Source organism: Pan troglodytes, chromosome 21 (assembly GCF_028858775.2).
Source record: "Pan troglodytes isolate AG18354 chromosome 21, NHGRI_mPanTro3-v2.0_pri, whole genome shotgun sequence".
Taxonomy (NCBI): domain Eukaryota; kingdom Metazoa; phylum Chordata; class Mammalia; order Primates; family Hominidae; genus Pan; species Pan troglodytes.
In genome coordinates, this window is record NC_072419.2 from 43,103,260 (window position 1) to 43,117,876 (window position 14,617).

The 14,617-nt window shown below is 55.4% G+C and overlaps 1 protein-coding gene across 1 annotated transcript in view; it reads right to left on the bottom strand.

Annotated features, from left to right (window-relative positions):
* Positions 1–6,956, bottom strand: part of MTCL2 (microtubule crosslinking factor 2) — an 86,850-nt gene extending 79,894 nt beyond the window's left edge. The window contains exon 1 of the mRNA XM_009437174.4: positions 5,550–6,956. Within this exon, the coding sequence (XP_009435449.2) occupies positions 5,550–6,944 (1,395 nt within the window). The 5' untranslated portion in view covers positions 6,945–6,956. The remainder of the gene's footprint in view (positions 1–5,549) is intronic.
* Between the last annotated feature and the right edge of the window lie 7,661 nt (positions 6,957–14,617).

Genomic DNA, 14,617 nt, shown 5'->3' on the forward strand with positions numbered 1-14,617 from the left:
TCTGTAAGCCTCGGGTAGGTGTGCAAGTCTCTGCTGCTCTCTTTGTAGAAGAGGCAGGGGAGGTACCCGGGTGGTGAGCTTGTGCCTGGGCCAGCCTGGCAAGGGTAGATGTGCAGACTTCTGTGGATGCTAGTGTGTGTGTATAACGTCTGTGTGGGTTTGTGTCTCCGCCTACATGTGTACTTCTGATAAGTCTGAGTGTGTCTGCAGGATGTCAGTCTGTCTCTGGGACATATCCGGGTGTGTCTGGGGGTGTAAGATGTGTATATGAGAATGTGTTTCTGACGTGGGGGTTGCAGCAGGGTCTGAGCCTCCGTTGTGTCTGTTTGGTGATGTGCGCGTGTGATAGAATGGGAGTTGTGTGGCTGCATGGGTTTGTGCACTTCTCTGAGTGAGTATCCTCTCTAATATGTCTGGAGGCGTGCTTCTGAAAGCATCCAACACCAGCGAGTCACTGGATGGGTCTGTGAGATGTGTGCAAGTGGCTGTGTGTCTCTGAGCTTGAGCTGTGAACAGTATATGTGCATTTGTATGTGCAAGACAGAGTATGCCCAGGGACACAGGCTCAGCCCCAAGGAGGCTGCGGCTGGGACTCAGGGTAAGGAGCAGCCAAGAGCTTTGCTGACTGTGGTGACCTCCTCTCCTCCACCCAGTGACAGACTAGAGTCCTCCCCCTGTAGCTCCTGGGAGCCAAGAAGAGAAGAGCTACATGCAGAAGCCTACTACGTGGCCACTGGGTCCAGACACCCAGCACAGGGCCTGGTACCCAGGAGCCACTGGGGAAATATGTGTTGAATGAATGAATGAATGCCTGGAGGAACGGATAAGGGATCGGCAATGACTGGGACACACTAACACTCACTGTGCACTCCATCTGCGTCCTCACATTGAAAAGGGTCCTCACGGCCCTGGGCGGGCGTGCTTGTCCCCCATGTTACAGAAGAAGGAACAATCTCACACACATGCACACACAAACATCCTCCACTAACCCCCACCTCCCCCAGGCTCCGGGCCCCCGGCATGCCTTAGCCTAGAGCCTGGCCCATGACAGGATTCCTCTCACCAAATGTGTCTCAGCCTAGACACGCTAGTTAGCAACCAAAAGCCCACTGCTCTGGTCACACTGCAGAGAGAACAGGCCCAGAGTTAGACAAACCTGGGTTGGAATCCTGGCTATGTAATTTAGAGCCTCCATTTACTGATCTGTAAAATGGCAAGTGGGGATGGATTAGGTGCTTCCTCCAGGCCCTTCTGAGCTGACATCTAGACTGGCTGCACTTCACTCACATCTAGAATCACCAAGGAGGGAAAACACACACACACACACACACACACACACACACACAGGCTGCACTTCACTCACATCTAGAATCACTGAGGGAACACACACACACACACACACACACACACACACGGCAGGGAAGGTGATCACACCTTTCCGTTCTCCCTGGGGCAGCTACTGATGTATTAACATTCTAAAACTAAGGAAATCCACCCTCCTGCATTCTCCCAGTTCCTCCAAGAATGAAGACACAGACATCCTGTCTGCCCATTGGCTACGAATAATAACAATTCCTCAGGCGACTTGGGTTCACTGCTTGCAAAATGTTTTCTTGTCTATTCACACTTCCCTGATTCCTGATGACAATCGTATGAGGTTGTCCAGGCAGGTTCCATCACCTTTACTTATTTTTTTTTGAGACAAGGGTTTCACTCTGTTGCCCAGGCTAGAGTGCAGTGGCGCCATCTCGGATCACTGCAACTTCCGCCTCCCAGGGTCAAGTGATTCTCCTGCCTCAGCCTCCTGAGTAGCTGGGATTACAGGCGCCCACGACCACGCCTGGGTAATTTTTGTATTTTTAGTAGAGATGGGGTTTCGCCACGTTGGCCAGACTGGTTTCGAACTCCCGACCTTAGATGATCTGCCCGCCTTGGCCTCCCAAAGTGCTGGGATTACAGGCGTGAGTCACTGCGCCAGGCCCCATCACCTTTATTATACAGATGAGAAAAAAAGCAGCTCAGAGAAGCCAGGTAACTTGCCCATGGCCACACAGTAAACGGGAGAGTCAGGTTTCAAAGTCAGGTCTTCAGGCTCCAACTCTCAGATTCCTCCATCCACACCCAGTGGGTTCCTACATGTTCTGGCCACATGGTACGTGCTTAATGGTTAGTGGTGATGAAAGGCTGGAAGACCTCAGATCACCGGGTCTTTGAAGGTCACAGGTGACGTGTCTGCTCGGCAGCTAAAGCTGCATCTTAGAATCCTGGCACCTCAGTAGTTAATAACCTTCAGACTTCCTTGGCTAGAAGGGACCCAAGGTCAGGCAGCTCAACTGCAGCCACCACATCAATCTCCCTCTGAACCCTTCTCAAGCAATCATTCCACAAACCCTCTATCTTTATCCAAGCATGCAAGGTCATCCCGCCTCTCTCTGAATAATTAAAGTGACAGTGAGCTCACTACCTTCTCTGTAGAAGCTCCTTCTATCTTCTCACTGGGAGAGAGTTGCCCGATTTATGCTTTCCTCACTTGGACCCCAGAGCAGACCATACCAGACTGGAGATCACAGTCCTTCGCAGTTGACAGTTCCCAGTGACCCCTACAAGGGGGAGGTAAGCCTGAGCAGGGCCACCCACCAGACCTGGTGGGACCTCCTTCAACTCTGCTCCTGCAGGGGACATACTGGGGATTTGGAGTCCTTTCCCTTGTACTCAGTTTCTGCATCTTAGAGGCAAAGTAGTCCAGAAAGGCAGAAAACACATCAAGAGTCTAACACATGCTTACTCCAAGCCCTGGCAGCCTAGCGACCCTGCTATGGGACCCACTCTGGCCACAGTTTTCCCATCTGTGGAATAAACAACACAACACCTCCAGTAATAACCCCTCTATTTATGGTCCACATTCGGTCTCTGGATTTTGACCCTGCCTCTGTGAGGCTGGCAGCTGGGATAAACAGATATCCAGAGAAGTTAAGGGGCTAACCCAAATGTACACAGTGAGAAGTGGCATGGGCTGGCCTTGCTCTCCTCTCTTACCCACACTCCTTCCCCTCTCTGGCCTTAGCGCTGTTCTTGAACTCAACGAGCATTCCAATTTCCCTTAGCCTGAAATCTTCTTACTCCAGCCCCTCACTCAGTTGGCTCCACAGCATCCTGCAGCCCTCAGCCTCCCTGTGCACCCCAGCCCCCACCTTCGTGTGCTCCTGGCAAACTGTCCCCTTCACCCTCATTATGATCTGTGTTGTGATTTCTTGTATGACTATTGTTTAATTCTGGTCTCCCCCAAAGCTCTATGAAAACAGACACCTCATCCTCCCTTCTCCACAGCTGTATCCCAGATCTGCCCTAGCACACGGCAGGTTCTAAATAAACAGCTGCCGAATGAACCAATGAGGGGCCAGGAGAAAGAGCCCAGCCTGCCTTGGGTGATGAAGAGGATCTATTCTGCCCTCACAGAATGCACAAGAGAACAGGCTGGGTGCACATGGAAACGTGTCCCATGCCTCTGACAAGAGCAGTGATCAGAGGTTTACTACATACCAGGTGCTCTAATGGTGTTTGCAGGAATCAGCTCATTTAACCGTTGAGGTTGGAAAGCGTGTTACTGTCTCATTTTTACAAATGAGAAAGCAAAGGTCCAGGGCCTTTAAGTAACTTGCCAAAGATCACGCCGTCAGGAAGCGACAGACCCCAGATACAACAGCAGCACGAAGCCTGAGCCACTGAATGAATGGTGGAAATTATGGTTCCATGTTGGCCCAAACGTGGGATGTCCCCAGCTGGGCCCCAGCCCCTTTGAGATCCCGGGCTCACCCCCAGCCTCCTGGGACTGTTTTCCCCTTTAAACAGTCATGGGTGCCTCAAACGGACTTTGGGTCAGAGCCTGATGACTTCCTGGGATGGACAGGAGCCCATGGGGATGGGTGCCTAGGAGCCCTGAAGCAAAGCTCTGCAACCCATCCCCCTTCACCAGAGTGAGTAGCAGGAACCGGGAGGCAGGGGTGAGGAACTCAGAGTTTCGGTTAAGGCCAATTCAGGCAGCACTCACTGGAAGCAGCTCTGAGCACCAAGAGGGCAGGAGCAAAAGACCCTTGTCCTGGCTCATCACCTCTCTCCTCCTCCTCACCTTCCACTTGCCCTCTCCTTACCACCGGCTTCTGAAGACTCAAAAGAGCCGACTGAACTCCCAGTTGCCAACACTGAACCGGGCCCTTGGGAAGACATCCTCCCATTTAACAGATGAGGAGACTGAGGCCTGGCTTGGGGAAAGGTGTCTCTTGATTCAGACAGACCTTGTCCTTCCATACTACAAGCATTTACAGAACTCAGGCTGGAGAGCAGATCCCGGGGAAAATGGGGAGACAGAGACATAGTTGAGCAAGACACCAACACTCTAATGAGGGAGAAGCCCATTTGGCCAGAAGAGCCACAAGAAAAAGTTAAAAGCTAAGTGCTGCAGAGCAGACATAAACCAGCAGCATGCTGTGAGCTCCACAGCCAGGGGCACTCTGGGTGTTGTGCCAGGCCATCATCCACTGACAAGAGTCGGCAACATTTCAGCCTCCTCCAAAACCGTGCCCAGCCAGCGGCAGGAGAGCTCAGGAAGCTTCCAGCCTCCCAGGGAGAGGTCAACACGTGCAAGCTGGGCTGTCCCTAAAGCTGCCATGGCACCCGGAAGCGTGCAGATGGAGCCTGGCTGGCACCCAGTAGGTGCTCATGTCCACTGAAAAAGCAAAGGCAAAGCCTGCTGTCTGGGAGAAGCCCTAGGGTCCCCACATGGCCACAGGGAAGTCCTGTTCCAGGTGGGCAGTTGCCCTCCTCTCACTGCGAACATGAAAAGGCACTGGCCACGAGGGGCCAACGGGGCTGCTGTGTGCACAAGGTCTGCCCCAGGGAGGGCAAATGACACTGTCCTGGGATTTAGGAAGCTGCCTCTGAACCGGTTCTCCCACGACATCATCCTCCAGGCTGTGGGACCGTTAGGCTGGGCGGAAGTGGACTCCAGCCAAGGGGATGTTCCCAGATGTCATGCTTTCAAACTGGACCCGCCCAGAAAGGCAGGCAGAGACAGGCCTGCGCCCGGGAAAGCCCTGGGTAACGACTCAGGATGGCATTCAGGCCTTTCCTGGGCAGGGGATGGCCACAGGTTTCCCTGGCGGCGGTGTCTATCAATCCCGTCCCAAGAAGGAGAGCCTGGGCGTGGAGGTTCTGGGCAGCTGAAGGCAGAGATCCATCCCTTCCCTGGCTACCCACCCCCACCTCAGCAACGCCTCCCAGAACGCTCCAAAGCTTTCTCAAGTCCCCGCTCCCAGGTTAGGGCCCTGTAGCCAGTTCCAAGGTCTTTTTCAGGAGCGCGCTTCCCAAATAAAGTTGAGAGGGGGCGGGGGGAATGAGGGAGCCCCAGATCCACCTCAGAGTGGTCCCCAGAGGGCTTGGGCCCCTTTCTCCGGATTGTTCAGTGGGAAGGAGGGCCGGCTGGTGCCTCAGGCCCGCGGGACTGTGACAGCCGGCGACCCCTGCGGCCTCCCTTTCTACCCGGGCGCCCCCACCTTGAGATAGTCGTTCTCCGAGCGCAGCTCCTCCAGCTCCCGCACCAAGCCGCTGGGCCCGCAGTCCAGCATCTCCTCGGTGAGGTCGGAGAAGGCAAGCGAGGCGCTGAGCGGCAAGCGGCTGCTGCCCACCGACGATGCGGCCACCGACGGCTCGTCCGGGGAGGCGGGCGGCCGCGGGGGCTGCTGCGCAGAGGGCGCGGGCTGGGCCGGCTGCCCCGTACGGACCCCCGCCGGGCCCCCGGCCGCGGACTCGGCGTCGCTGCTCAGCGCCAGCTCCAGGCCCAGCAGGCGCGCCTCCTCCGACGCGCAGTCCGACACCTCCGAGCTGCTATCCGTGAGGCTGGGGGGCGGCGGTGGCGGTCGCGGCCCCGCACCCGGGCGCGGACGGCCCTTGGCACGGACCCCGGTGCGGACCCCGGCCACCCGCACACCCGCGCCCCGCGCCCCGGGAGCCACTGCGCGCCCCTTCTTGTCCGGCCGTGCGGAGGACGCGGCGCTGCAGGCGACTGCTGAGCCCGGGCCTGGGCCGCGGCGGCCCTTAGCCAGCGACCAGCCGGCCACGTCTTTGGGCCGGGCCGGCGACGGCGCACGGTGGCTCTTTTTCCTCTCCGGGGCAGGCGCGGGCTGGGGACCGCAGCCCCGGACCGGGGGCTCGGCCGCCGGCGCCTCCATCGCGGCCTCCCTCGGCCTCAGCGAGCTGCGCGCATGGCCCAGGCCCGCCCGGCCTCGACGTCCCTGGGGAGGGACCCGGCGCGGCTCCGGCCGCTGGGGCTGCGGCTGCTCTCGGCCCACCTCGGCCCCGACACCGCGTCCCCGCCCCAAGCCCCGCCGCGCGGTCTCTCCGCTGCTCTGGGCTCGGAGAGTGCGGCCCGACCGCCTCCAGGCGCCCCGGCTCCGGCTGCGGCTCCGCCCGGCGCCCGCCCCCTCGGCCTCGCCGCGCCCCCGGAGCGCGCCCGGGCCCCCGCCGCCTGCACGCCGATCGCTCCCTCGGGCTCCGAGTCCGGCTGCGGCCCGGGCCCCGGCTCCGCCCGGCGCGGCCCGCCCCCCGCGCAGCCCCGCCAGCTCCCCGCCCCGCCGCCTCGGCTCGGGGGCGCGCGGTTCCGCGAACAAAAGGCGGACGCGGCGAGAGCGGCAGGGAGGGACGCAGGCAGGGAGCGAGGGAGGGATCTGCGAGGCAACAGCGACCCCCTCGAGGGTCAGGCGGGCGCGGGCAGCCGCGGCCCGGGCTCCCTCCTCCTCCGCTCCGCCGCCTCCTCCCCTGCCCGCTCGGGGAACGCACCCGGCGGAGGCGCCCCTGCGCCCGGCGTCCCGGCAGGGCCCGCGAGAGCGGCGGGAGCCGGGACTCCCGGGCCGAGGCCGGGCGGACCTCAGTTCGCAGGAACCCGCATCCATGCACGCCCAGCGCCTCGCCCCTCGCCCCGTGCCGAGCGTGCGCGAACTCCGCCCCCTCAGCGGGCATCGCCGGAGCCGCGATCCCATCGCACAGATGTGTAAACTGAAGCCTGGGGTGCACGCGCCAAGCTCACGGTCTAGGCGGCGCCGATGGGACCAAAAGCTCACACCTCCCGGGCGCGCTCGGGCTCCCCCTGCCTCGGCTTCCCTCTCCTGGCATAGGGACCGTGAAGCCCTGTGTGCATGCCTGGCTCGCGCACCTTGACCGGCGGATATTTCTCCCCATGCGCCCCCGACCCGGGTTTCTGGCTCTGTACGGCTAAAATGGAAGCGACCCGTAGCTAGGCGCGGTGGCTCATGCCTGTAATCCCAGCACTTTGGGAGGCCGAGGCGGGTGGATCACGAGGTCAGGAGTTCGAGACCAGCCTGACCAACATGATGAAACCCCGTCTCTATTAAAAATACAGAAATTAGCCGGGCGTGGTAGCGCGTGCCTGTAATCCCAGCTACTCGGGAGGCTGAGGCAGGGGAATCGCTTGAACCCGAGAGGCGGAGGTTGCGGTGAGCCGAGGTCGCGCCATTGCACTCCAGTCTGGGTGGCAGAGCTAGACTCCATCTCAAAAAAATAAACAAATAAATAAAAATAAAATGGAGGGGACCTATTACGAGATGTCAGCCTAGCGGATGCTTTGGAAGGCGGTTTTGGCCCCCGTGGGGGCTGGCATGGGCTGGGACGGTTGCCCTGACCCCACACGTCCCCACCGGGAGCAGTGCAGGAGGACTTGAGCTCTGATGGGCGTGTTTTCTTTCCTCCCGGGCGTCTGGGCGTCTCCTTGGCTCCTGGCCCTGTTGATTTTCCCGTGTCTCTCACACCTTCCCCAGCCCCCACACCGCCTGGCCGCTACGCCCCCATCCCTGAGCCACCGCAGGGCAGAGCTGGATTGAGTGCTTTGCCCCACAGATGTACCCTCGTCCTTAGGGTGCCCCACACCCCTTGCCACCAGAAGGGCAGGGCTGTTTTTGCCCCTTTACAGCCTCTTTCTCCTCCTGTTCTCTCCCCCCTCCCATTTATCCCCTGCTCTTTCTTCCTCCTTCTTCTCCCATCTTTCCCCTTCCTTTCCCCCCTCCTTTTCCAAGTCTTCCTTTTCCTCCTCTTTCCCTTCTTCTTCCTCCTGCCCATTTTCTCCTTCTTCTTCCTCCCCCAATTCCCTTCCTTCACCTCTGCACCTGCCTGTGACACAGCAGGCACCAGGTCCCCTTCTTTGTCTCTGACCCACCTCCCCCACACGCTGTGAATACACTCCTGGGGCATCCCCTCTCTCCAGAGGCATGACTTCATCTGGATCCAGGTGAGTGAGTGCTCCTCCACCCCAACGCTAGGTGCCCTCCATACGGCCAAGTGAGGAGCAGGCACTCAGCAGGCTTTTGGCAAACACTTCCGCAGGGGCATCCCCCCCGACCCCAGCAAGACACCAGCTCCCCTCACCCCCCACTGACTGTCCACAAACCCTGTTTGCACAGGCGCCAGGTACACTGAGGGACGCAGTGGTGGGCATGTCAGTGCCTGACCTCACGGAGCACACAGTGTGTGTTGGGGGGGACCACAAAAGACTCAGCACAAACAGGGTGGCATGGCATGGCATGTGGGCAAGAGTGCTGGAGAAGGATGTGGGAGCCGCAGGCTAGTGACCCAGGGCAGGCCTTCCCACATTCCGGGCCTCAGAGTCCCCAGCTGCTCTGGTCTAATGTAACAGATGACAGGGTCCATCCAGCTCAGATGCCCCTGGCTCTAGTAGGCTGCATCTAGTCTGGCACAGAAAGATGCTGTGAAGCTCTTGGAAAGTATGTCCTCTCTCTGTGCTTCAGTTTCTCCCCCTGTGCAGAACATAGGCTTGGAGGTGTTGGGTGGTGTGAATGCAGGGACATAGCAGACCAGGCTGGCTCAGCCACTCCTGACACACCCTTGGTCACATCAGCGGTCCTGAGATTAGAGTGGCCTGCATCTCTCTTCTAGGGCAGGGATCTGAGTCCTGGCTCTACCACCTATCCTCTCTGGGCCCAACACTCATGGCTGGCCAGGGAGGGGCCTGTGGGTCCCACCTGCTCTGAGGTTCTTTGGATTTGGGGAGTCAAGAATCTACATTGTAGACCCAGGGAAGCCTTGAGAACAACAGGGCCCTGGTGGGGAGGGACTAGGTGGGGCTGACGTAGGGGCTGTGGACTCAGGGTCAGTTCAGACCAGGGATACCACAAAGGAGATAAGACTTGTTGAGAGTCCAGAACTGGCTACATTGTAGACGGGGTGACCGTCCTTGCGCTGGCACATCCTGCAGCTGTGTGACGCATGGCCTCTTCCTGTGTGCTGGGCTCTGTGCTCCACATTTCAGTAAAGGATCTCCAAAAGGTGAAGATACTTCTTGTGACTGATTAATATTTTCCAAAGGGTATATCTCATCCCAATTGCTCTTCTTACAATGTGACACTGATGCTCCTCCAATTGAGCGGCATGTGTGTGCGGCTCGTGTGTGGGGGCACTGTGTGCCCCCATCTCGAATCTCAGCAGATCTTGTGACTGCCTCAGCCAACAGAGTATGGCAGAAGTGTTCATCTGTGACTTCCAAAGTTAGGTCATAAAAAGCAACATGGATTCCACCCAGCTTGCTTCTCTCTCTCTTTCTCTCTCTCTGTCTCTCTGGCCACTCACCCACCATGATAGGAGGAAGCCCAGGCCTCATGGGGAGACCGCATGAAGGTGATCTAGCCAACAACTCCAGCTCTGGTCCCCACTAACCACCAGACATGTGAGAGAGTGAGCCTGCAGATGATTCAGCCCCCAAACTTGGAGCCGCCCCAGTGGACAAGTGGAGCAGAAATGAGCTGTCTCACCAACCCTGCCGAAACTGCAAAATAAATATTGTTGTTTTCGGCCACTAAGTTTTGGGGTCATTTGTTACATAACACTGGGTAGCTGGAATGTGTGACCAAGGTCACACAGCTTGGATGTGGCAGGGCTGGGATTGACTTGAACCCAGGGCTGCCCGATTCCAGAGCCTGTTGTGGTGCCCTATTGGGCTGCGAAGTGCCCAGCGCAGACACACAGTGTGTGCTGCAGAAAGCGCTACTCAAAAGAGACTGAAGCATTACATTGTAAGAATTATATAACATAGGAAGTGAAGATGCTGATTACCCAAGTAGAAAAACGGTTTCATTTCTCCCATTCAAGCTGCTAAATTGACCAACGTGATGAAAACTGAATGGAGACTCACTCCTGGAAAGCTTCCAAGAGGAGGTGTGTTTTTTTCTTTTAAACTAAAGTTGTTTTGTTTTGTTTTGTTTTTTCATTATACAGATTAAAAAACAAGCAACTGGCTATGGGAAAATTAGAGGAATCGGTCGGGAAACCTCGTTAAATAGGGGAGTCAGGAAGGCCTCTCAGAGAAGGCAGCCTTTTTTGTTTTTGTTTCTTGTTTTTTGTTTGAGATGGAGCCTAGCTTTGTTGCCAGGCTGGAGTGCAGTGGCGCAATCTCGACTCACTCCAACCTCTGCCTCCTGGGTTCAAGCGATTCTCCTGCCTCAGCCTCCCAAGTCATTGGGATTACAGGCATGCGCCACCATGCCCAGATAATTTTTGTATTTTTAGTAGAGACGGGGTTTCACCATGCTGGCCAGGATGGTCTCGATATCCTGACCTTGTGATCTGCCCACCTTGGCCTCCCAAAGAGCTGGGATTACAGGCGTGAGCCACTGCACCCAGCCAAGAAGGCAGTCTTTAAACTGAGTTATTCTTTTTTTTTTTTTATTGAGACAGAGCTGTCGCCCAGGCTGGAGTGCAGTGGCGCGATCTTGGCTCACTGCAAGCTCCACCTCCCGGGTCCACGCCATTCTCCTGCCTCAGCGTCCAGAGTAGCTGGGACTACAGGCGCCCGCCACCACACCCGGCTAATTTTTTTGTATTTTTAGTAGAGACAGGGTTTCACTGTGTTAGCCAGGACGGTCTCGATCTCCTGACCTTGTGATCTACCTGCCTCGGCCTCCCAAAATGTTGGGATTACAGGTGTGAGCCACTGCGCCTGGCCTAAACTGAGTTATTCAAGGAGCCACTGAATAGTTAGGGCCTGGCCTTTTTTTTTTTTTGAGACAGAGTGTTGCTCAGGCTGGAGTGCTGTGGTGTGATCTTGGCTCACGGCAACCTCCACCTCCCAGGTTCAAGCAATTCTCTTGTCTCAGCCCCCTGAGTGTTGGGATTACAGGCGCCCACCACCACACCTGGCTAATTTTTTTTTTTTTTGTATTTTTAGTAGAGATGGAGTTTGACTATTTTGACCAGGCTGGTCTCAAACTCCTGACCTCAAGATCTGCCTGCCTTGGCCTCCCAAAGTGCTGGGATTACAGGTGTGAGGCACCATGCCCAGCTGCTGCTTTTTCTTTTTTCTTTCTTTTTTTTTTTTGAGACAGAGTCTCACTCTGTTGCCCAGGCTGGAGTGCAGTTGCACGATCTCAGCTCACTGCAACCTCCACCTCCCAAGCTCAAATGATTCTCCTGCCTCAGCCTCCTGAGTAGCTGGGATTACAGGTGCGTGCCACCACGCCTAGCTAATTTTTTTTTTTTTTTTTGAGATGGAGTGTCACTCTGCCGCCCAGGCTAGAGTGCAGTGATGCCATCTCAGTTCACAGCAACCTCCGCCTCCTGGGTTCAAGCAATTCTCCTGCCTCAGCCTCCCAAGTAGCTGGGACTACAGGTGCCCGCCATCATGCCTGGCTAACTTTTGTATTTTTAGTAGAGACAGGATTTCACCGTGTTGGGCAGGCTGGTCTCAAACTCCTGACCTCAAGTGATCCACCCACCTCGACCTCCCAAAGTGCTGGGATTACAGTTATGAGCCACTGTGCCTGGCCCACTTCTGTTTTCTCAATGAAGAATGCAGTTGCCAGCCATTCAAGAGTAAGAGAAAGAAGAGATCTCAGAGAGTGAAAGTCAAACCTTCTGGGACATGTCAGGGAGTGTCTGGTCATCTTATACTCACCTGAAGTTCAAAGGGGAGCCAGTCAGCCCAGTGAACACCGGGTGTATTCCCTTTTAGTCATTTTCTCTTTGCTAATTTCAAGTTTCTTTTGCATAGCTGAAATCTTACTGCCTATGCAATTTTGTATCCTGCTTTTTTCGCTTAACAGGGTAGCAGAAGCATATCCCCACACATTTATAACACATTTATAAGCTCTTTGCAAACATCACTTTTCATACTTAGAAATAATCCACTGGGCTGGGCGCGGTGGCTCACGCCTGTAATCCCAGCATTTTGGGAGGCCGAGGTGGGCGGATCACAAGGTCAGGAGGTCGAGACCATGCTGGCTAACACGGTGAAACCCCGTTTCTACTAAAAATACAAAAAAATTAGCCAGGCGTGGTGGCGGGTGCCTGTAGTCCCAGCTGCTAGGGAGGCTAAGGCAGAAGAATGGCAGGGACCCGGGAGGCGGAGCTTGCAGTGAGCCGAGATCGCGCCACTGCACTCCAGCCTGGGAGACAGAGCAAGACTCTGTCTCAAAAAAAAAAAAAAAAAAAAAGAAATAATCCACTGGGCCATGCGCAGTGGCCCATGCCTATAATCCCAGCACTTTGGTAGGCCAAGGCGGGCAGATCGCCCAAGATTGGGAGTTCAAGACCAGCCTGACCAACATGGAGAAACCCTGCCTCTACTAAAAATACAAAATTAGCCGGGCGTGGTGGTGCGTATGCCTGTAATCCCAGCTACTCGGGAGGCTGAGGCAGGAGAATTGCTTGAACCCGGGAGGCGGAGGTTGTGATGAGCCGAGATCATGCCATCGCACTCTAGCCTGGGCAACAAGAGCAAAACTCTGTCAAAACAACAACAACACCACAGAAATAATCCACTGAATGGATGATGTTCCATGAATCACTTCACCTTTCCCCCTTTTATTAGACACTTAAATTTTTTCCTGGATGACTATTGCAGTTCTGAAAGAGGCAGCATGAGGTCTGGTCAAGAAGAATGGAGAAGGCAAATTGCTGGTCGCAGTGGCAGTGCCTATAGTCCCAGCTACTCGAGAGGCTGAGGCAAGACAATGGCTTGAACCCTGGAGTTCTGGGCTAGAGTGTGCTATGCTGATGTGGTGTCTGCACTAAGTTTAGCAACAGCATGGTGACCTCCCCTGGAGCAGGGACCACTAGGTTGCCCAAGGAGGAGTGAACTGGCCCAGGTCAGAAATAGCAGATTAAAAACTCCCATGCTGGACCAGGTGCAGTGGCTCATGTCTGTAATCCCAGCACTTTGGGAGCCCAAGGCAGGTGGATCACTTGAGGTCAGGAGTTTGAGACCAGCCTGGCCAACATGGTGAAACCCTGTCTCTACTAAAAAAAATGCAAATTAGCTGGGCATAGTGTCACAGGCCTGTAGTCCCAGCTATTTGGGAGGCTGAGGCAGAAGAATCACTTGAACCCAGGAGGCAGTGGTTGCTGTGAGCCAAGATCAAGCCACTGCACTCCAGCCTGGGTGACAGAAGAAGACTCCGTCCAAAAAAAAAAAAAAAATTAAAATAGGCTGAGTGCAGTGGCTCACACCTGTAATGTCAACACTGGAGGCTGAGGTGGGAGGCTCACTTGAGACCAGGAGTTCAAGACCAGCCTTGGCAATATAGTGAGACCCCGTCTCTACAAAAACAAAATAAATAAATAAAAGAAATTAGCAGGGCATGATGGCGCATGCCTGTAGTCCTAGGTACTCAGGAGGCTGAGGCAGGAGGATTGAGCCCAGGAGACTGGCTGCACTGAGCTATGATCATGTTACTGTTTATTCCAGGCTGAGTAATAGAGCAAGACCCTGTCTCAAATATAAAGTAAGATAAATAAATAAATAAATAAATAAAGATATAAAGATATAAAAAGAAGGTAAACTTCAAGGCAGAGTCCAGACATCTGCTAGGCCCTCTGGTATCTGGAATTCCATCATAAAAGATTTTTGTTCTTGTTTTTTTTTTGTTTTTTTGAGACAGAGTCTTGCTCTGTTGCCCAGGCTTGTGTGCAGTGGCACAATCTCAGCTCACTGCAACCTTTGCCTCCTGGGTTCAAGCGAGTATCCTGCCTCAGCCTCCCAAGTAGCTGGGACTACAGGTGTGTACCACTACAACCGGCTAAATTTTTTTGTATTTTTAGTAGAGACAGGGTTTCGCCATGTTGGCCAGGTTGGTCTTGAACTCCTGACCTCAAGCAATACACCTGCCTCGGCCTCCCAACGTACTAGGATTATAGGCATGAGCCACTGCGCCTAGCCTTTTTTTTTTTTTTTTCTTTTTGAGTCAGAGTCTTGCTCTGTCGCTCAGGCTGGAGTGCAGTGGTGCAGTCTCGGCTCACTGCAACCTCCACCTCCTGGGTTCAGGCGATTCTCCTGCCTCAGCCTCCCAAGGAGCTGGGACTACAGGCATGCACCACCACACTCAGCTAATTTTTTTTTTTTTTTGTATTTTTAGTAGAAATGGGGTTTCGCCTTGTTGGCCAGGCTGGTCTTGAACTCCTGACCTCAGGTGATCTGCCCACGTCAGCCTCCCAAAGTGCTGGGATTACAGGCATGAGCCACTGTACCCAGCCTCCATCACGGAAGCTTTCTAGCAGCCGGTTATGTGGCAGTTGATGTCCCTGCCAGATCACACGCTGAGTTTTC